The sequence below is a fragment of the Thunnus maccoyii genome, chromosome 24 (assembly GCF_910596095.1).
Source record: "Thunnus maccoyii chromosome 24, fThuMac1.1, whole genome shotgun sequence".
Classification (NCBI taxonomy): Eukaryota; Metazoa; Chordata; class Actinopteri; order Scombriformes; family Scombridae; genus Thunnus; species Thunnus maccoyii.
The window spans coordinates 1,553,134-1,575,130 of record NC_056556.1 but is presented as its reverse complement, the minus strand read 5'-3'; the positions used below and the strand labels follow the sequence as shown (position 1 = coordinate 1,575,130).

General features: G+C 37.9%; 2 protein-coding genes and 1 long non-coding RNA gene across 5 annotated transcripts in view; 2 read left to right on the top strand and 1 right to left on the bottom strand.

Annotated features, from left to right (window-relative positions):
• The window catches only part of LOC121891678 (protein NLRC3-like), a 1,105,688-nt gene that overhangs the window by 89,122 nt on the left and 994,569 nt on the right, over positions 1 to 21,997 (top strand). The window lies entirely within an intron of this gene.
• Positions 1 to 21,997, top strand: part of LOC121891669 (kalirin-like) — a 55,375-nt gene that overhangs the window by 32,910 nt on the left and 468 nt on the right. Inside the window, exons 37-55 of one of the 2 annotated variants that reach the window (XM_042404185.1) lie at positions 485 to 586; positions 698 to 852; positions 2,179 to 2,281; positions 8,341 to 8,502; positions 8,714 to 8,915; positions 14,750 to 14,806; positions 14,899 to 15,002; positions 16,166 to 16,297; positions 16,413 to 16,523; positions 17,212 to 17,282; positions 17,374 to 17,440; positions 17,937 to 18,040; positions 18,257 to 18,326; positions 18,971 to 19,057; positions 19,928 to 20,020; positions 20,113 to 20,163; positions 21,086 to 21,163; positions 21,363 to 21,548; positions 21,650 to 21,821. In XM_042404185.1, the coding sequence (XP_042260119.1) occupies positions 485 to 586; positions 698 to 852; positions 2,179 to 2,281; positions 8,341 to 8,502; positions 8,714 to 8,915; positions 14,750 to 14,806; positions 14,899 to 15,002; positions 16,166 to 16,297; positions 16,413 to 16,523; positions 17,212 to 17,282; positions 17,374 to 17,440; positions 17,937 to 18,040; positions 18,257 to 18,326; positions 18,971 to 19,057; positions 19,928 to 20,020; positions 20,113 to 20,163; positions 21,086 to 21,163; positions 21,363 to 21,548; positions 21,650 to 21,821 (2,107 nt within the window). Of the gene's footprint in view, positions 1 to 484; positions 587 to 697; positions 853 to 2,178; positions 2,282 to 8,340; positions 8,503 to 8,713; positions 8,916 to 14,749; positions 14,807 to 14,898; positions 15,003 to 16,165; positions 16,298 to 16,409; positions 16,524 to 17,211; positions 17,283 to 17,373; positions 17,441 to 17,936; positions 18,041 to 18,256; positions 18,327 to 18,970; positions 19,058 to 19,927; positions 20,021 to 20,112; positions 20,164 to 21,085; positions 21,164 to 21,362; positions 21,549 to 21,649; positions 21,822 to 21,997 lie in introns of both variants that reach the window. The other variant, XM_042404184.1, reaches the window with a different exon arrangement.
• LOC121891754 lies at positions 8,862 to 21,743 on the bottom strand. 2 transcript variants are annotated; one of them, XR_006094130.1, is made up of 5 exons: positions 21,659 to 21,743; positions 21,344 to 21,464; positions 14,839 to 14,996; positions 9,853 to 10,085; positions 8,862 to 8,946 (listed from the first exon to the last, which is right to left on the bottom strand). It is a non-coding gene; the product is annotated as an uncharacterized LOC121891754 (long non-coding RNA). The 2 variants fall into 2 exon arrangements; XR_006094131.1 differs by lacking the exon at positions 9,853 to 10,085.

The window sequence follows — 21,997 nt, the reverse complement described above, 5'->3', positions numbered from 1 at the left end:
TAAGCTTTTGAGTGAAAAGTTTCTGATAGCCATGTGTTTAACGGTTATAATGAACACTAGTGTTTCAAAAATATTGCACTGATCACTGATGTTCTTCAGTAAAGAACAAAAAAACTAACTCATGAGTTTCATTCAGTAAATATTCCCAAACCAGTATGATCATGTTTTATGGGGACAAACTGATGAAGAGATGTACAAAAAAGAAGATTTACCTTTTTTCTCTCTCACTGTCGCTACCTGTCTCTCTCTCTCTCTCTCTCTCTGTCTCTCTCTCTCTCTCTCTCTCTCTCTCTCTCTCTGTCTCTCTCTCTCTCTCTCTCTCTCTCTCTCTCTGTCTCTCTCTCTCTCTCTGTCTCTCTCTCTCTCTGTCTCTCTCTCTGTCTCTCTCTCTCTCTCTCTCTCTCTCTCTCTCTCTCTCTCTCTCTCTCTCTCTCTCTGTCTCTCTCTCTCTCTCTCTCTCTCTCTCTCTCTCTCTCTCTCTCAGACCTCAGAGTTGGGTGTAACAGAGCACATCGAGGGGGATCCCTGTAAGTTTGCTCTGTGGGTCGGACGAACGCCGACCTCCGACAACAAAACTGTTCTGAAGGTAAACGCGTTTCCCATCTGATGAAACTTTAACGCGGTTATTTGACGTTCTGTATAAACGTTTCTGTGCCGTCCACCTCGCCGCTCTCTCTCTCTCTCTCTCTGTGCACAGGCGTCGTCGCTGGAGCTGAAGCAGGAGTGGGTCCGCAGCATTCGCCAGGTGATCCAGGAGAGGCGGGGTCACCTGCGGGGGGCGCTGAGGGAGCCCATCCCCCTCCCGAAGACACCGAACCCCACGCTGGGACGACAGCGCAGCATCACACGCAGGTCAGCACTCACACACACACACACACACACACACACAGTTAACACACACGCGTCAGATGCCTCCCAGCATGTGATCTGTCAGCCCTCCTGACCTTTGACCCTCGACCTCTGGAGCCACAGTTCTGGCTGCTGTTAATATTTTAACTGCAGTACGTTCAGTCCTCTGGTTTTGAAGAACAAACAGAAGTCAGTCTGTTCAGCCGTCATACAACCAGCCTGATGAATTTATACAGAATATCTGTTATTTATAGTAAATAAAGCTCATAAATAATCAACCAGATGTTATTTATTTCAGTAAAAACAGTTCTTATTGATCCCTGTCTGGTGGGATATTCAGTGTTAAATTATTAAAGGTTGCAGAAATGTAAACAATTAATTAACTAATTAATTTCCGTGATTTAAATAATTGCTGTAAACTTCAGTTGTAAATGTTAAAGATTGTGAATAAAACATTTCAGGTTGAATATTTGTGTGAATACTTTTACTAAATTTACTAAATTTACTACATTTCTGTAGTTTTTTTCTGTTCTTTAATTTTCCAAATACTACATATAATTATTTAAGGGGACAACAGCACATGTGGCCAAAAGTATGTGGACAACAAACCATTCAAATTACTAAAATGAGCAGCTTGTACTGTATTATCTACACAGTTTAAGAGATTGAGGTGAAACTTGAGGATTGGTTTTAATTATATATAGTCAATTTTACCCTTTAATCCCTTAAACTGTGCAGATAATCCATTAAAACACCTTAATCTATTATAATCCATTAATTTATTTATTAATCGCCAATTTGAATTAATGATTTTGCAACTTTGTTGATGAATTAAGGTCCTTTAAAGGTGCAAATGAAGGCTGAATGTAATTTTTATGTAAATTTTAAGGGATGTTTATCTTTTAAAAAGCTCTTAAACTCATTAAAGTCCATTAATGGATCCTTTAATTTAGCCCAAATCTGAATAAATCTAATAAATACCTGAATACTGACTAATCAGCCTCTTTTAACCTCTTAAAATGAAGCAACGTCTACTTGTTACCCGTCATCCAAACTTCCAGATTTTCATCTTTAAACGTCTCAGTTTGTTTGATTTAATTAATTCTTATAAATAATATAAAACTGTCCAATATTTCACAAAAAAGCAAAGATTTAAGTCCTAAAATAAGCTTTAACATTAAGATTTCCCTTCATTTGAACTAAAAAACCAGTCAGACTAACAATACATGAGGTGTCCACATACTTCTGGACACTTTCTTCACCTTTACAGCGACAACTAGGATAAAAAAAAACAGTAAATGTGTCTGTTACACACTTTTAATCCTCCAGGGAGACCAGTGAGGATGCAGATAGTTTGGGAGACGCCAGCAGTCAACCGGACACCGTATCCATCGCCTCCCGAACATCTCAAAACACCGCCGACAGCGACAAGGTAACACACACACACACACACACACACACACACACATGTACATATACACACACACAGTCATACGCTGAGTGCATCCAGAGGGGTGTGTCTGTCAGGCTCATGACCTCACCGCTGCTGCAGCTGGCTGGGTGTGTGTGTTTTATGTTTGTGTATGAGGGAGTTTCCTCTATTCGTCGTCAGATTCCTTCTAGAAACTTTCTCCCTCTCTCTGCTCTCCACACGAGGTACGTTTGATTTATTTTAACCTGCCTCTTATTTAGCTGAGGGTGGGGGTTAGCGGGGCTGGGGGGGGGCCTGTGACCTCTGACCCCCTCACATACTGTGACCCCTCTGGCTGTAGGGCTGTTAGTGGTGTTTTAGAGGATCTGAAGCTTGCTGCATGTCTGTCAGTGAGATAAATGACATAAAACAAGGTACAAACATGGCAGAAAATGTAATATTCAAGTTAAACTACAGGTGTGTTTGAGCTGAAAGTGAGAAACAAAAACAGAAATATATGTTTTCATATCAGGAGATGCCAGGATGTAATTCACAAAGCATCCAGGGAAGTTTATATTTTAAAGAGGAAGAAGTTTCAAGTATAAATAAACCTCCTGATCATCAATTACTTGATTAAGATTATGGATCAATGACGTTGTATAACCTGGAGGAAGTTCAATAAACTCTACTGCTGAGTTTGAAGTTTATTAAAGCCTTTATGTCGTCGTATTTGCCTTTAAAGTGTATAAAATAAACCGAATCTTGTTCTGAATATCACAAATCGGAGCTGCACATGTGCAATAAAATAAAAAGTAGAAGAAGAAGAAGCTTTATGAGCTTTTCCACTGCCGGGGATCATAACAGACGACATCTCTGACTCTTGTATTATTGAATCAGTTGATTTTTTTTTGTCCTGTTCAATAAAGGCGACACATTGAATATATTGACGTCTGTTTAGATCGAACTGTTCTCGCAGGTTTTTGAAGGATTATAAACTCTGATCACTGTAAAGTAAACAAACATCATCTCCTATAACAGACTTCCAGTGAAATGATGATTCACCAACTTACCAAGAAGGGTTGAAACATTTACTGAACTCCATGTTTCTGCTGTTTCTTTACTTAATGAAGGGAAACACTTGAGTACATGTGAGACATACTGATTCTACTTCCTGTCATGTTTACGCTACAACATGACGTTTGTTTCCACTGATGAACTGGAAGTTATGAATGAAGAGAAAGAAACATTCAGTTGGACTCTTTATTAAGGAACGACTGCTTGATTTACATTAATCGATTAATCATTCGGTAGAAAATTAATTGGGAACCTTCATTTAAGTAATAAAAATTCACTCAAATGTGAATATTTTCTGGTTTCTTCGTCTTCTATGAAAGGAAACTGATTATCTTTGAGTTGTGGACTGTTGGTCGAACAAAACGTCTGAACATTTTGGACATTTTTTAACAATTTTCTGATGTTTTATTGACCAAATGATTCAATTGATTAATCAAGAAAATAATCAGTAGATTAGTTGCAGCCCTACAATCATGAATCATGAGCAAAAATGACAAAAATTCTCTGGTTAAAGCTTCTCAAATGTGAATATTTTCTGGTTTTCTCAGTTATATATGATAGAAAATTTAATATTTTGGGGTTTTGAGTGAAAACAAGACATTTAAAGACGTCAAATCACAATTTTCCAACATTTTATAGACCGAACGATTTGATTAATAGAGGAAATAATCATTAATTGCAGCCCTGCAACTGTTCACTGATTAGTTGTTCTGCAGAAACTCAACTGTGAACAATCATTTAAGTAACTTTTTAAAGCAAAAATAGCAAAAATTCTCTGGTTCCAGCTTCTCAAATGTGAATATTTTCAGTTTTTTTTTAGTCTCTATGATAGAAAACTGAATATCTTTGGGTTTTGGACTGTTGGTCAAACAAAACAATGTTTTGACGTTTTATAAACCAAAGCATGAATCAATTAATCAAGAAAATAATCATTACATTAACTGATCATGAAAATAATCGTTAGTTTCAGCTTTAGTTAAGATGGAAACAGTGAAAGTATTGATTCAAACTGAGAATCTTCAGATCTTCAGTCAGTAGAATTTAATCGTCCTGGTGAAGATGTGAAGACAGATAGAACTGCAGTGATTATTTCATTAATTGATTAATTGAATGACAGGAAATTAATTGGCAACTATCTTGATAATTGATCAATCGTTTTGAATCATTTTTTAAAGATAAAAAATCTAAATTCTCTGATTCAGCGTCTTAAATGTGAATATTTTCTGGTTTCTTTAGTCTATAATGACAGTAAACTGAAGATCTTTGAGTTGTGGACAAAACAAGACATTTAAGGAAGAAACACTGATCAACATTTTTCACCATTTTAAGGACCAAACAACTAATCGATTAATCAGGAGAATAACTGTTAACTGCAGCCTTTCAGATAATCAATGAAAGGACGACTGTAAAATCAGTTGCTATGTGTGTGATGATGACTATGGTGTTATAGTCTGAGAGATGAAGGCAGGCAGGTAGCAGTTGACTGTAGATGATGCTGATACGTTTGTTTTATTGCAAACATCGTGGTGACGAAGCAAAACATCCAAAATATAAATGATTTAAGTAAAAGTTTATGTTTACTGCAGATATAAACATGTACCCAGCATGCTGTGACAACGTTGACATGTGTTCATCATCCTGTGTGTTGTGTTGTGTTGTGTTGTGTTGTGTTGTGTTGTGTTGTGTTGTGTTGTGTTGTGTTGTGTTGTGGTGTGTTGTGTTGTGTTGTGTTGTGTTGTGTTGTGTGTGATGCTAACGCTAGCTGGGCTGAGCAGCTAATCACAGCTGTGTTGTGTTGTGTTGTGTTGTTGTGTGTTGTGTTGTGTTGTGTTGTGTTGTGCTGTGCTGTGGTGTGTTGTGGTGTGTTGTGTTGTGTTGTGTTGTGTTGTGTTGTGTTGTGCTGTGTTGTGTTGTGTTGTGTTGTGTGTGATGCTAACGCTAGCTGGGCTGAGCAGCTAATCACAGCTGTGTTGTGTTGTGTTGTGTTGTTGTGTGTTGTGTTGTGTTGTGTTGTGCTGTGCTGTGCTGTGTTGTGTTGTGTTGTGTTGTGTTGTGTTGTGTTGTGTTGTGCTGTGCTGTGTTGTGTTGTGTTGTGTTGTGTTGTGTTGTGTTGTGCTGTGCTGTGTTGTGTTGTGTTGTGTTGTGTTGTGTTGTGTTGTGTTGTGCTGTGCTGTGTTGTGTTGTGTTGTGTTGTGTTGTGTTGTGTTGTGCTGTGCTGTGCTGTGTTGTTGTGTGTTGTGTTGTGTTGTGTTGTGTTGTGTTGTGCTGTGCTGTGCTGTGCTGTGCTGTGTTGTGTTGTGTTGTGTTGTGTTGTGTTGTGCTGTGCTGTGTTGTTGTGTGTTGTGTTGTGTTGTGTTGTGTTGTGCTGTGCTGTGTTGTTGTGTGTTGTGTTGTGTTGTGTTGTGTTGTGTTGTGTTGTGTTGTGCTGTGCTGTGTTGTTGTGTGTTGTGTTGTGTTGTGTTGTGTTGTTGTGTGCTGTGCTGTGTTGTGTTGTGTTGTGTTGTGTTGTGTTGTGTTGTGTTGTGTTGTGTTGTGGTGTGTTGTGTTGTGTTGTGTTGTGTTGTGTTGTGTTGTGGTGTGTTGTGTTGTGTTGTGTTGTGCTGTGCTGTGCTGTGCTGTGCTGTGCTGTGGTGTGGTGTGTTGTGTTGTGTTGTGTTGTGTTGTGTTGTGTTGTGGTGTGTTGTGTTGTGTTGTGTTGTGTTGTGTTGTGTTGTGCTGTGTTGTTGTGTGTTGTGTTGTGTTGTGGTGTGTTGTGTTGTGTTGTGCTGTGCTGTGTTGTGTTGTGTTGTGTTGTGTTGTGTTGTGTTGTGTTGTGTGTTGTGTGTTGTGTTGTGTTGTGTTGTGTTGTGTTGTGTTGTGTTGTGTTGTGTTGTGCTGTGTTGTGTCGTGTTGTGTTGTGTGTGATGCTAACGCTAGCTGGGCTGAGCAGCTAATCACAGCTGTGTTCCATTTGGACGGGGAACACCCCAGTATTCCCCACAGACACTGTGAGTGTGTTTCCAGCTGGAGTCCATGTGCTCCAGTTAACTATTAGTCAACACACACACACATACATACAGAGTCACCGGTAACCATGGCGACCTCATCTCATTGTCCAAGTGACGTGATGTTTTCTCCTTCCTGCCGCTGTGATTGGACGGAGCCGAACACACATTAAGATGATAAATGTCGGTTTCACAGTTTCTATCTTTGTCATTTGTCATGTCGAGTGAAACGGAAGAAAAGCTGTTATGATATATGATGATATATAAGAGCAATATCAATAATTTCATCATCTAAAAACATGTTGGAGCTTATTTATCAGTAGAGGTTGTAAAGTTTCTGTTGGTTGTTTGTAGGAAACATTGGTTACTTTTTATGTGACTTTTATAATATTTTATTGTTTTTATGTATATTTCATGAGGCCTGTCAGATGTTCTTTGTCCTTTATTTAGTGGTTTCTTTATATCTGGATTCATTTTAAGACACCAAACTTTATCAAATCTTCTTGGATTTTTCCTTTAATTCTACATATTTTTTCATATGAATCATAGTTAACGACTCATTAGACCAGAAGGAGGATTATGATGCATTTACATCATATTGTTACCGTCGTTATGAGATTCTGACTTGTAAATAGTGTCGAAACCAACGTCCGAGTTGTAATTACGACTGAGAAACTTTTAATAATACAGAATGAAAATGTAGAAAAATAACAAGTGTGAAATACTTATTGGCTTCTGTTATCAATGTTGTTAGAAAGGTTTTGATTTTATTGGTAAAAGCTGCAACTAACGATTATTTTCATCATCAATTCATCTGTTGATTATTTTCTCAATTAATCGATTAGTTGTTTGGTCCATAAAATGTCAGAAAATGGATAAAAAAGATCTTCAGTTTACTGTCGTAGACTCGTGATTAAAGAAACCAGAAAATATTCACATTCATGACGCTGGAATCAGAGAATTTGAACTTTTTTTTTCTTCAAAAATGACTCAAAACAATTAATTGATTATTAAAATAGTTGGTGATTAATTTTAATAGTCAGTAAATAATCTAATGGTTGCAGCTCTAGTTTTTAGTTTTTAGATATTTATATTTTAAACAGACTTGAAAACACTTAAAGTTAAATGAATGAAGCTTCTCTGCTCTCATTTATTCTCCATGTATCATATTAAGTATCAATACTGTCGTCAATAAGACTGATAGCAGATCAAATGGATCAGTCTCATGTTCAGGTTCTGTATTTATCAACTCATTATTCAGAGAATAGATACAGAGAATAATAAAGGAAATGTTTAGTGCTTAAAAATGAAAATATATTCAATAGTTTTAATCATTTATTAAAACACATGATGGTTCATTAGTTGTGTGTATTTATCGGTATCAGTGTTGGTGCTTCTGATCCTGAGAGATGTTGGTGTCAGATTAGAATGAAATGTTGTGATATTAACAACAAAATCTGGATATTTGGTTAAATATTGATGCAATTAAAAAATATCATCATCATATTGAGGCAGCAAGCAGCTGCAAGTTAACTGTTCAACCAGCAGGTGGAGCTGCTGTCTGACAAACACAGTTAAATGTTGTTGTTGTTTAAAGTCCTAAATGTACAAATTACTTGTATTTTCTTACATGTTAACAAAGCATTTACCATTAATGTCGAGTGTAATTCATTCAGTCTTTTGTAGATATTATTATTTGGGGGAAGAAAGGTTGACGGGCGACATTATTTTATATTATTTAAATCTATTAATCCCACATTCCTACATACTACTGCTGCAGTATCTTTATTCATAATGATATTAAATAACACTGTACAGCCACATTTAACCTTCTCTGTCTTAAAGTATATTGAAGTGTTATAATGTAAACATCCTGTCAGCTGCAGCAACAGTCAGGTCACACCCCTCTGGATACTTAATGTGTGTATTAATATAATAATAATTAGATTATTATTATTATTTCAATAATAACATAACAACATAATAAGTCTAATAAAGTGTCTCACCTGTGTGTGTCTGCAGCTGTCGGGAGGCTGCGAGTTAGTGGTGGTGTTGTTGGATTTCTCCTCCGGCGCGGCTGGAGAGCTCAGCGTCCGCTGCGGTCAGACCGTGGAGCTGGTGGAGCGTTCAGCCGAACGGCCCGGGTGGTGTCTGGTCAGAACCACAGATCAAACGCCCCAGCAGGTAAAAAATCAAACGTCCCCAAAACATCTCCACAGGTCATTATTTAATCTGCTGCTGTGAAATAAACACATATAAAGGTGTTTGGTACTTTTCTATCATGTTTACTGTCTTTTAGCTTTTAGCTTCGTGTTCGCTTGTTTTAATCACTTGAACGTCCAGCAGGTAGAAAAGCAAACATCTGATATCAGCCTGTGTGTGTGTTTCCTGACAGGAGGGTTTACTGCCGATGAGCGCCCTCTGTCTGTCACACTCCCACAGTGCAGCCGACATGGAGGGGCTCATCCCGGCTTCCACCACGTCCTCCAGCACCTCCTCCACCTGCACCACCACCTCCTCGTCCTGCAACTCCTCCAACACCACCACCTCCTCCTCCAACGTCTCCAACTCCTCCTCTGCTGTCAGCGCCGGGAGGGGTGAGTGTCTGGATAACATCTCTCTTCCTGTCTGATAATAGTGTTTACGTTGTGAACATGTGTCTTTAGTCATAAATCACAACTTTACACCAATAACAGAAAAGACACTAATAAACAATAAAAACCTTCATCCTTCTGTCTGTTATGTAGAACAAATATTATGTGTCCAGCAGAGTAAAGCTAACAGCAGTAATTAAAGATATCCTGGGTTCCCACAGGTCCTTGAAATCCTTGAAAGTTTGTGAATTTGAGTGCTTGAATATTGTTTTGCTGTGTTAGTCTGCTGCTTCTCATCATATAAAATCTGTTGTAACAGTAATTAATCTCAAACTATGCCGTGTTTGGCCCTTGAATTTGAGGGAATTGAGCCTGGAAAGTCCTTGAAAAGTCCTTGAATTTGATGTTTAAGAAGGTGGCATTGAATACTAATCAGATTTTTACTCTTTATTCTGAGTCTTTGATGTGTTTTGTTTGCCTTTATGTTGTTGTTGACGTTGTGTACTGAACAGATTCGACCGACTCTGGTTTTCGGGTCATAAAAGTAAAGTGAGACAGTTTTAAAGCTATTTGCTGTCTATTTGTTATATTTTATTCCTTTTTTCCACAAGATGGTTTTATAGAAGATTATATCAGACTGTGTCTCCTTATAGAATAAACACTAAATAGTTAAGATCATTGCATTGAGGGACTGATGTCTATAAACATAAACTATATAAAAAAGGAAACTATACAGTTGAAATATTTACACATAAATAAAATGGTGAAGATTAAACATTGTTCATTATAGTAAATATGAAGTGATTTCAAACAGTATTAACTATAGTTTTGGTGTTGATACAACACCATTCTGATGTTCAGCTGAAGACACAGCTGTGATTCAGCCCAGAACTGATGACAAGAGTATTGATCATCATCATTAATCATCAATCACACCCACCAGTGTACAATGTGGTAAAATGTCGTAATGTAAAGTATTGATAGTTGTAGTTCTGTTTAATCCCATCATCAGCTGCAGCTTCAGTTGAACTTTTTGTTCTTTGTTCAGTAAAGTTAAAGCGATCAGACTTGATGACAAGTGTCAACATCGTAGAAATGATGTTTTTCTGTCACTCCTTCCTCCATCTGCCGCCGCCGCTGCCGCCGCTTCCCGTGTTTGCCCGATGTCACTTCCTGTTTAAACAGAGGGAACTTTAAAAATATCCTCGTCCACCGCGGTGTCTGTGCGCTGAAATGTTGTGATGTCCCCACATCCTGTCTGCCTGTCTCTCTCCCTCTCTGTCTGTCTGTGTCCCCCTAAATATTTAAATCCATGTTTGTTAAGTTGTAAACACACACAGATCCTCGACATAAAATATTGACCATGTTCTGTTTGTTTGTCTGCTGACATCATAACAGTAGAGAGAGACAGTCCAAACTGATGAAAAATCCTCTCAGTCTCAATGCTGCAGCTCAGGAATACTGAAGTGTGACAGCTCAATAACTGGGACTTACTGTGGTTTATTGTGAGAATTTATGTAATATCACAATTTTATATCTACACATATTTAATAAACTAAATGTCCCCACAAGTAACAAAGCTTAAAAAACAAAACAAGTAACAACAAACCTTTCCACAGGTAACAAGAGCAGCAAATAACAAACTAAACGTCCCCACAAGTAACAAAACTTCAAAAATGTCCCCAAATATCACAGAAGTAAGAAACTAAACGTCCCCATAAGTAACAAAACTTCAAAAATGTCCCCAAATGTCACAGAAGTAAGAAACTAAACGTCCCCACAAGTAACAAAACTTCAAAAATGTCCCCAAATGTCACAGAAGTAAGAAACTAAACGTCCCCACAAGTAACAAAACTTCAAAAATGTCCCCAAATGTCATAGAAGTAAGAAACTAAACGTCCCCACAGGTAACAAAACTTCAAAAATGTCCCCAAATGTCACAGAAGTAAGAAACTCAATGTCCCCACAGGTAACAAAAAAAGCTAAAAATGTCTCCAGGAGTAACAAAGAAAACAAACTAAAGGTCCCTGCAGGTGACGAAGCTTGAAAAATGTCCCCACAGGTAAAAAAAAACATGTAAACAAACGTCCCCATATGTCACATAAACAATCTCAATGTTCCTGATTCAAAAACAGATATTAATGAATCTGCTGCCAGTAAACAAGCAGTCAGAGAGATAATATGATGGAAAGTATTTTCCTGTTGAGACACAGCCGGAGACAGATTATCTCCTCATCTGAGGAATTAAAGCTCAAAGAAAATGATGCATGTTGACCTGATGTTGTTGATCTTAAGATGAGACCAAACATCACGTTTATTTATCTGTAATTATAACAACTTTATTATCATTTGAGCTGTAAATGTTTGGGCTGTTTGGTGTTCAGTCAGAGTTCATATCTATTGTTCTGTAGTGTGAACGTTTCCTCGTTCTGATAAAGAAACTCAGTCCAAGTTTTAATCTGTAATCTGGTTTGGTGAGATGTTTCTCTGACTCAGAGTCCAGAGGTGAGACGCGTTCAGGGTTAAACATTCACCCGAAGCAGCTTCAGACTCAACAGGAATCCACAGTTTAACATCCGGACTCACTCTGTGTGTGTGTGTGTTACTGTGTGTGTGTGTGTGTGTGTGTGTGTGTGTGTGTGTGTGTGTGTGTGTGTGTGTGTGTGTGTGTGTGTGTGTGTGTGTGTTGCTACCTGCTGTGTCGTCGTCCCCGTTAGCAAACAATGGGAGCTACAGTTTAAAAATAAAGCAGCTGTTTTCAGGTCAGCTGTTCTCTCTTGTTTATTTTTTATTCCTTCTGTTTTATTCATTTCTTTTATTTTATTTAATTATATACATGTTTTGCTATGTTTGGTTTATTTTACTTTATCATCTTTCATCCTATTAAATTTTAATTAGTTTTATTTATATATGAAAAATATATATATTTTACAAAATTGACTTATGTTTTATTTTATTCTTATTAATTTGAACTTTCTATTTTTTTATTTTATTATTAATACATTTTATTACATTCAAACTTAATTTGTTCTGTGTTCATTTTTATATATTTTATTTTTCTATTTGATTATTTTATCATAACATTTATTTTTTTTTATTTTATTCACTCATGTTTATTTCATTTTAATCGATGTCTTTTATTATTATATATTTTTACTTTTTTTTATTAATTACATCTTTCTGTGTAATTTGATGATTAAAATTTTGGATTATTTGAATTAATTTAAAATAAATTAAAATGAAATTATTTTATACCAATTAAAATCAAAATAACTTAAAATTGAATAATTTTAAATAGATTAATTTTTTTTAATTATTAGTGGTGACTAATTTCATTGTTGAAGTATCTCCTGTGTGTTTACTGCAGGTGAGTTAACTACAGGACTAATGTCATTTAAAAAAGGGAAAACTGGAATAGCCAACATAAGCCACACCCCTTCCTCATATAACCCCGCCCCCCCAGGGTTAGCCCCGCCCCCAGACCGCTGCCTCCTCTGTAGTTTCATTCAGTTCTGTGGAGAGACCACATCACTCCTTTGTCTCTTTCTTTCTTTTTCTTGTTTTTTTGGTATTTTTCTCTGAATGGATTGATGTTGAAGCATGCGGAGGGGCAGAGGTGCATGCTGGGATTGTTCTGCCATTTGGGGATGGATTGTGGGAGAGGGAGAGGACGAGCGAGGTGGGTTTATTATGAGAGAGAGAGAGAGAGAGAGTGTGTTGAAGAGGAAATATGTGTCGGTTAATGAGTGACAGAACAAGGTGACTGTGTCTCCACCAATAGAGCAAAACATTTAGATGACATTTAGTAGGAATGTTACCAATGTGTTTGTTGTATGCGTCAAACAGGAAATACAGGTTTTCTTTATCTCTGTGGAAGCTTCATACAACCATCATACACCACACCCGACACACACACAAACTACAGTAGTGTGTGTTCAGTCTGCAGGGGGTCGTAGAAGAAGACAGGAAGGACTGTCTGTCAGCCAGACGCCACCTGAAAAACATTCATTTCTGCATCATGTGTTCATGCAGCTGGTTTCTAAAAGCCTGAGATCATGTGAGCATGTGCAGAGCGGCAGGATGAAAGCAAAGATAACTTACACACAGTGACACATTCACTGGTGGAAAGTACTCAAGTTTGTGATACTTTCCATTTTACGCTATTTTCATAAAGAAATGCATTTTTTACTGTAGTACATTTATTTGACAGCTGTGGTTACAAGTTTGTTTACAGATTAAAAGTTTGGAAAGATTTAGATATGTTGATTTACAGAGGTGGAAAGTATCTAAGTACATTTACTCAAGTTTGTGGTACTTGTACTTCAGTATTTCCAATTTATGCCACTTTTCATAAAGAAATGTACTTTTTACTATATTACAGTACATTTATTTGAAAGCTGTAGTTAGAAGTTTCTTCACAGATTAAGATTTTGGAAAGATAAGATATGTTGATTTGCAGTAGTGGAAAGTAACTAAGTTAATTTACTCAATACTGTAGTACTTGTACTTCAGTATTTCCATTTCATGGCAATTTTCATAAAGAAATAAACTTTTTACTGTAATACATTTATTTGACAGCTGTAGTTACAAGTTTGTTTACAGATTAAAATTTTGGAAAGATTTAGATATGTTGATTTACAGAGGTGGAAAGTATCTAAGTACATTTACTAAAGTTTGCGGTACTTGTACTTCAGTATTTCCAATTTATGCCACTTTTCATAAATGTACTTTTTACTGTTTTACAGTACATTTATTTGACAGCTGTAGTTAGAAGTTTCTTTACAGATTTTGGAGACATGTTGATGTAGTTTTTTCAATCCACTGTATTTATTTCACAGCTTTAGTTAATAGTTAATTTACAGATTCAGATTATAAATACAAACCATAATCAAATAGTAAGTTTTGATGATAATACTTGTAGTTTTATTTAACTCTAAATCTGAAAGGTTGTCTTTTGTAAAATTACAGTGGATTGTATGATTTCCTATATAACCTGATTTATGATACTGTTTGATTCTCTTTAGTTTTGTTTCCATTAAAAAGTTTCACAACATTTAAGTAAAATTTCTAAAAATCTGTAAAATCAAATGTGAATCAGTGTTTCTGTTGAAGAGGACGTAACAAGACAACACAATTAATCAAGTTTCAATAATATTTGGATTTATATTGTTTCTTTAAAGCAGCTATAATCTATATATGTCTATAACTGCACAGTCTGATGTGTCAGTGTGTAACGTGTTGGTTATGAACCTACAGAGAATTATCAGTGACTCTGCAGCTCCTCTCGGCTTTACAGAGCTTTATAGTGAGTTTCAGCTCATTGTTTATCTGTCCGGCTGCAACTTTACTGTTCTGGTTCACTCTCAGCGTCTCATAGCGTCGTTTTGGGCCGCAGCAGGCAGCTGTTTTCAGAGAAAAAGCTGTAAAAAGCAGCTGTACACTACCTGCTAACAGACACAGTTAGCTGTAGACTAGCTGGTGAACATAGTGGAGCATTTAGCAGCTAAAGAGCCAGATATTTCCCTCAGGAGTTGGTAGAGAGTAAAAACAGAACTAAAAGAGAGTGAATATTGGACTCACATTCACCAGCTGGACAGAAACACGACTCCACATGAATGATAATGTTGCTCCGTAACTGCTGGATGTGGAAATAAACAACTTTTTGCAACCAAATCAAAACTTTTTTGTGATATTCCTGAATTCCTGATGTTTCCACTCAGATTTTTAAGTGCAAATTACAAAAGTGCATAAAAACAGGTGGCTGTAAATGTATTTATGGTTGTAATTTCATATTTAAATGAAATGTGTTAACGTTCAGTATCTCTGTGTCTCTACAGAATCCAGTCTTTATGGCTCTGAAGCTTCGGGGCTTCAGACTCAGACGACCAACCAAAGTGAGACAATAATCACAACAGAAACTACTCACCATACAGACAGTGAGCTCATCATGACCTCGGTTGACCCTCGTCTTGTTTTCCTCTCTCAGGTGTGATCTCCCCAACAGTGTATGGAGTGGGCGGGGCTCCAGGGGGCGCTGTCGGCTCGCCAGGGCCAAAACGCAGCGGCTCTGGGACCGGAAACACCCTGAAGGTACCAACAGTAGTGATATGAGTAGTACAGTAGTAGTACATCCAGTGGAAGCAGAAGTATTAGTAGTATTTACTTCCACTCCGCTACATCTCAGAGGGAAATATTGTACTTTCTACTCCACTACATTTATTTGACAGCTTTAGTTACTTTTCAGATGAAGATTTGACACAATGGATAATATAACAAGCTTTTAAAATACAACACATTGTTAAAGATGAAACCAGTGGTTTCCAACCTTTTTGGCTTTTGACGTCTTACAAAAAGCAGTGTGTAGTCGGGGTCACATTTCACATGTCTATGAGTTGTTAACAGCTCCACCAAATAGTGATTTTTCCCTCTAAACTTCTCACATGCTTTCATTTCAATAAATGTTCAAATGATCCAATATTTCAGCAAAAATCAAAGATTAGAGAAAAAGTCCAAAAACTGAAAACAGATTTGTGTATCAGAACTTTGTTTTTTCTTCTTTCCTCTCCCATTAATCATCTCACCACCCCTCAGATTTATCTGCTGACCCTTTGGAGGGGCCCGACCCCTAGGTTGGGAACCACTGGACTAAACTAGCTAACTGTATATAAAGTAGTGTAAACTAGCTCCACCTCCAGCAGCTACAACAGTAACATGCTGCTCTAACACTGATGCTTCACTATTAATAATCTAATGATGTCATATATAATAATATATCAGTCAGAGGGACCAAACCACTACTTTTACTGCAATACTTTAACTACATCAAGCTCATAATACTTATGTACTTTTACTGCAATACTTTAACTACATCAAGCTCATAATACTTATGTACTTTTACTGCAATACTTTAACTACATCAAGCTCATAATACTTATGTACTTTTACTGCAATACTTTAACTACATCAAGCTCATAATATTTATGTACTTTTACTGCAATACTTTAACTACATCAAGCTCATAATACTTATGTACTTTTACTGCAATACTTTAACTACATCAAGCTCATAATACTTATGTACTTTTACTGCAATACTTTAACTACATCAAGCTCATAATACTTATGTACTTTTACTGCAATACTTTAACTACATCAAGCTCATAATACTTATGTACTTTTACTGCAGTAAAGGATCTGAGTATACTGTGTATCAGTATTAGTGGGACGTTCAGAGGGTTTTGTGTGTTTTTGCAGCGCTGGTTGACGAGTCCTGTCCGGAGGCTGAGTCAGGGAAAAGCTGACGGACAGAAGAAACCTCCAATCAGAACCAGGAGGCGGGACAACAGAGCGGAGCTGACCACACCCCTAACTGGCAACGCACAGACGGTACACACACACGCACACGCACACACACACACACACACACACACACACACACTCAGGATAAAGACACACAAAAGATAAAGTCGTAGTTTTTGTGTTTTTTTTGTTTCTGCAGAAGGCGAGGAAGGAGGAGGCGGGGCAAAGCGGAGGAGAGGAGGAGCCAGAAGAAGAAAGCCACAACCCTCTACCCCCTCCTATGCAGATCATCAAAGACCCCAACAACCCCGAGGTAACTGGGGGGTTAATAAAGTGATTCAATGAAAAGTTCTTGAGGTCGGTTAGCTGGTTAGCTTAGCTTAGCTCAGTTTATTCAGGAGGAAAATCACATTTATTGTTTCAGTGATTTGAGGAGCTGGTTTGTTGTTTTTGGATATTTATCTGCTCACAGGTGACAGATCTTCTTCTCTGCTTTGTTCACTTATTCTTGAAAAGAAAATAATACTTCTGACATTTTAGGTTGAAAAGTAACCGGAAGAAACAGCTGAATACACGAACAACTAATATCTGCTGTATTTATAGTGTTTTTATTCTCCATGTGAAGGAAAAGCGTGAATTAGAGTCGAATACAATTACTGAGGACAAGATTCATGTGCTGATCACAACAAAGGGATCAACAGTCGTTCTTGGAAAGAATTAAAGTTAACATGAAGGTTTTTAGGAGCGACATCAGCGTATCAATGTGTGTGAATGTGAAAAGGTGCTTTACAAGTTTACAAGTCCATCACCAGATACAGCTGAGAGGAATGATTGATTCTACCTGCAGGTCTTTTTATGAACATGAAACGATATTAAAAAGTCTTAAATTGAAGTTAATGAACCAGCAGAAAGTCTGTTTATTCTGTTTTGTTGTTAATAGTAATAAATTCATTTCTATAAAGTATCTGAGTTAAATATTTGTTTCTGTTTTCTGTCTTCAGGCTCTGGATTCAGATCAGGGCTCTAATGAGTCCGACACCGAGCAGCGAAACAAAGCGCTGAGAGGACGCATGTAAGACAAACACACATTTATAAAAATATCAACAACAACAACAACAACAACAAAAGAGTCAGACATGAACTGTGTGTGTGTGTTTGTGCAGGTTTGTAGTGAACGAGATGATCCAATCAGAGAAGGACTATGTGAAGGACCTGGGCGTCATCGTAGAGGTGAAACATTTTATCTGATGACATATTCAGAGAAATCAAACAGAGAAACAACAACAACAACAACAACAGGATGTTTCAACTTTCTGCTGGAAAAATTATGATTAATGACAAAAATGATGAAACTCTTTATTTAGAAAGTTGCTGATAAAATCAAAGTTAAATATATTAAAATCTTCGCAGATGTGAACGTAAAACATGTTTTTATTGATTAATTTTAAGTTTTTCATCTGCTTGTCGAGTTCTAGTGGAGTCGGGACAACAGCTGTAAATTACACTGATGTTGATCAAATGTTAAAATAAACAAATAAATAAATTAATATGAATTCAAAACAAGTAAAATCTGCTGTTCAGTGTTTATAACTGATTATTGACCTGAATGTTGAGGTTAAACTATTGTAAAGTTAAATATGTAATATTTAATGTGTGTATGTGTGTGTGTGTGTGTGTGTGTGTGTGTGTGTGTGTGTGTGTGTGTGTGTGTGTTTGTGTGTATCAGGGCTTCATGTCCAGGTTGGAGGTCAGAGGGATCCCAGAGGACATGAGAGGAAAAGACAAGATCGTCTTCGGCAACATCCAGCAGATCTACGACTGGCACCGCGAGTCCGTTTACACACACACACACACACACACACACACGCACACGCACACGCACACGCACACACTAATAAACATATATATAAACACACACACGCCGTCTGACTCACTGTGTGTGCGTGTGTATGTGTGTGTGTGTGTGTGTATGTGTGTGTGTGTGTGTGTGTGTGTGTGTGTGTGTGTGTGTGTGTGTGTGTGTGTGTGTGTGTGTGTGTGTTTCAGTTTCTTCCTGGTGGAGTTGGAACGCTGCGTTCAGAATCACGACCTGCTGGCCGACCTCTTCATCAGACACGTGAGTTCTGACACCAGAAGTTATATATATATATATATATGAAAACAGGACTTTATTTATTTTATTGTTGTGTTTTTTCTTCTTTTATTGAAGTTTATCTGAAGTTAATAAAAGTCTTTTATAGTTTAAATTAGTACAAAATGTCCCGACGTTGTTTCCATGACGACGAGGACGGATTGAAACACAAAGAGGCAAATTTATACTGAAGAAGATTTTCACTTGTTTGTGTCGCTCAGACTCAGATTTGTTTCCTTATATTTAATTAATTAATTAATTGATTGATTGATTGACTAATAAATCACCACAGACAACATGTAAACATTAACAATACTACTGACCTGCTGACCTCTGGTCACCATGGTAACAGCATCAGGACCAGGAGCTGCCGATCATTTATCACAAAGCTCCTGCAGGAGGGTCACATGAAGGTTATTGATCTGTCAGTCAGTCAGTCAATCAATCAGTCAGTCAATCAGTCAGCTATTGATTGTGAGAGAATGATGCAGATATTTATGTGTGTGTGTGTGTGTGTGTGCTTGTGTGTGTGTGTGTGCGTGTGTGTGCGTGTGTGTGTGCTTGTGTGTGTGTGTGTGTGTGTGTGCGTGCGTGCGTGCGTGCGTGCGTGTGTGTGTGTGTGTGTGCAGGAGCGTCGTCTCCACATGTACGTGGTTTACTGTCAGAACAAGCCGAGGTCAGAGTTCATCGTCATCGAGTACGAGACTTTCTTTGAGGTAAAACATCATTTATCTTCTTCTCCTGTAGCTTGTTGTTGTTGTTGTTTGTTTGTTTGTTTGTTTTGTCTTCAGTTTGAGACATTTTAAAGTCAGAAACAGACAAGTAGAGAAGTTTTAATTTGAAGTTTTTCAGTAAATTTTCTTTATTCTTCTTTAGACTTTACATTTGTATTTGTGTTGTTTGATTATTTTCATGATCAATAATCTGTCAGTTATATTATTGATTAATTGTTTCCTTGATAAATTGTGATGATTGTCACATATGACAAAGAAAAGCAGTAAAATCTCACAGTTTAAACACTGAAACACAAAAAGTTTTAGTATTTTTGTTTGAAAAATAAATGAAGTGATTGATTATATTATTGATTATCAAAATATTTGCTGATTAATTTTCTGTTAATCAACTGATCAATAAATCGACTTATTATTGTCGCCTGTTTGTGTGTTTATAAGAAACAACTAACAATTATTTTCATCCAGTATCTTGATGTTGTCTTGTGTGTTTATTTATTTACATGTTTGTTGTGTTTATGACCTGATTCTGATAAATAAACTTTATTATTGATAAATATGATTTTTTTAATAGATTCATAGATTATTTTTTGTGTAAAATGTCAGAAAATGATACAAATATTCTGGTTTATTATTTCCCAGAACTGAAGGTGACATTTTCAAATGATTTGAGGTCATTCAGGTTAAATAAATAAACAACATAAACAACATAAACAACATAAACATGGTAAACAGAGACGTAGCTGCAGGTTCATTAAACAGACTGATGGATGCAGTTTGTTGTTGATCAACTCAAACAATCAAAAGACGTCTGTAAGTTATTTATATATTGTTTGTTTGTTTGTTTGTTTGCAGGAGATTCAGCATGAGATCAGCTGCAGGATGTCGATCAGCGATTATCTGATCAAACCCATTCAGAGAATCACTAAATACCAGCTGCTGCTAAAGGTCGCTGACGTTCCCGACACTATCACATGATGTTCTGGTTTATATTTGATTTCTATTCATCGTTTATGTTTATTTTCTTTTCTTGACTTCAGGATTTTCTCAAGTACACGTCTAAAGCAGGACTCGACTGTGAGGAGATCGAGGTGAGTCTGTTTATTACACAGAAATAAAGATTATTTTCATTATTGATTCGTCTTTTAGTCTTAAAAACGTCCAAAAATATTCAGTTTACTGTCACAGAAGACGAAAGAAACCAGAAAATATTCACATATGAGAAGCTGAGATCAGTTATATTATTATATTATATATTATAATAATCATAATAATCCCAAACTGTTCAGATAAATATCAGATAATAAAGAGGAACAGATCAATACTGATGAAGGAGAAACACATTTCAACAAAAAACTCCTGCTGAGATGTTTTAATAAACCAGATTTATTTATTATATGTCGTCAGTTTTAATGAGTCATCAGTTAACGAGCTGATGAAGGTCAAATAAAGGTCAAAACAAACCAGACGAAGCTGCAGGTTTAAGTTTTATAACCTGTTAAATGATTAAAGTGAGACGGTGAATCATCACCATGACGACCATCAAACACTGTAATATTTAACGTCTGTGTGTGTGTGTGCATGTGCGTGTGTGTGCGTGCGTGTGCATGTGCGTGTGTGTGCGTGTGTGTGCGTGTGTGTGCGTGCGTGCGTGCGTGTGTGTGTGTGCGTGCGTGTGTGTGTGTGTGCGTGTGTGTGCGTGTGTGTGCGTGCGTGCGTGTGTGTGTGTGCGTGTGTGTGTGTGTGTGCGCGTGCGTGCGTGTGTGTGCGTGCATCTGTGTGTGTGTGTGCGTGTGTGTGCGCGTGTGTGTACCTGTGTGTGTGCGTGTGTGTGTGCGTGGGTGTGTGTGTGTGCGTGTGTGTGTACCTGTGCGTGTGTGTGCGTGTGTGTGTACCTGTGCATGTGCGTGGGTGTGTGCGCGTGTGCGTGCGTGTGTGTGCGTGTGTGTGTGTGCGCGTGTGCGTGTGTGTGTGTGTGTGCGCGTGTGTGTGTGTGTGCGTGTGTGTGTACAGAAAGCGGTGGAGCTGATGTCATTAGTGCCGAAGCGCTGCAACGACATGATGAACCTGGGACGCCTGCAGGGATACGAGGTACACCTGTCTGTCTGTGGAGTTATTCTGCCCCCAAATGGACAAAAAATGCAACAAATGCAGCTTTAAATGAGTCTCACCTGTGTCTCTGTCCTCACCTGTCTCACCTGTGTCTCTGTCCTCACCTGTCTCACCTGTGTCTCTGTCCTCACCTGTCTCACCTGTCTCACCTGTCCCCACCTGTGTGTGTGTCCTGCAGGGGAAGTTGACGTCTCAGGGGAAGCTGCTGCAGCAGGAGACCTTCTGTGTTTGGGAGCAGGACGGAGGAGTTTTGTCTCGCAGTAAAGAGCGCAGAGTTTTCCTGTTCGAGCAGATCATCATCTTCAGCGAGCTGCTGCGTAAAGGCTCCAACAACCCGGGATACCAGTTCAAGAACAGCATCAAGGTCAGACTGCTTTATACTGGTTGAACTGATTTAACTTGGTTATACTGGTTTAAACTGGTTGTAATGGGAGCCGCTCTGGTTACTGTTTGATGTGTCCTCAGGTGAGTTACCTGGCGATGCAGGACAGTGTGGACGGGGATCCCTGTAAGTTCGTGTTGTGGTCTCGTGGCTCGGCGGAGCGTTTCACGCTGCAGGCGTCCTCCGCCAGCATCAAGATGACCTGGGTGGAGAACATCGCCGCCCTGCTGGACGCGCAGAACAACTTCCTGTCTGGTGAGTAGGAGGCGCTGCAGGATCGATCTGGTGATTTTTAATGCTACGACGACCCCGAAACATCCTTAAATCCCTGAAAAAACCTCAAACACAACCACAGAAACCAGTGAAACCAGTGAAACCAGTGAGACATCGTTAAAATGATGTAAAATTTACCTTAAATCTCCTTGAATCTC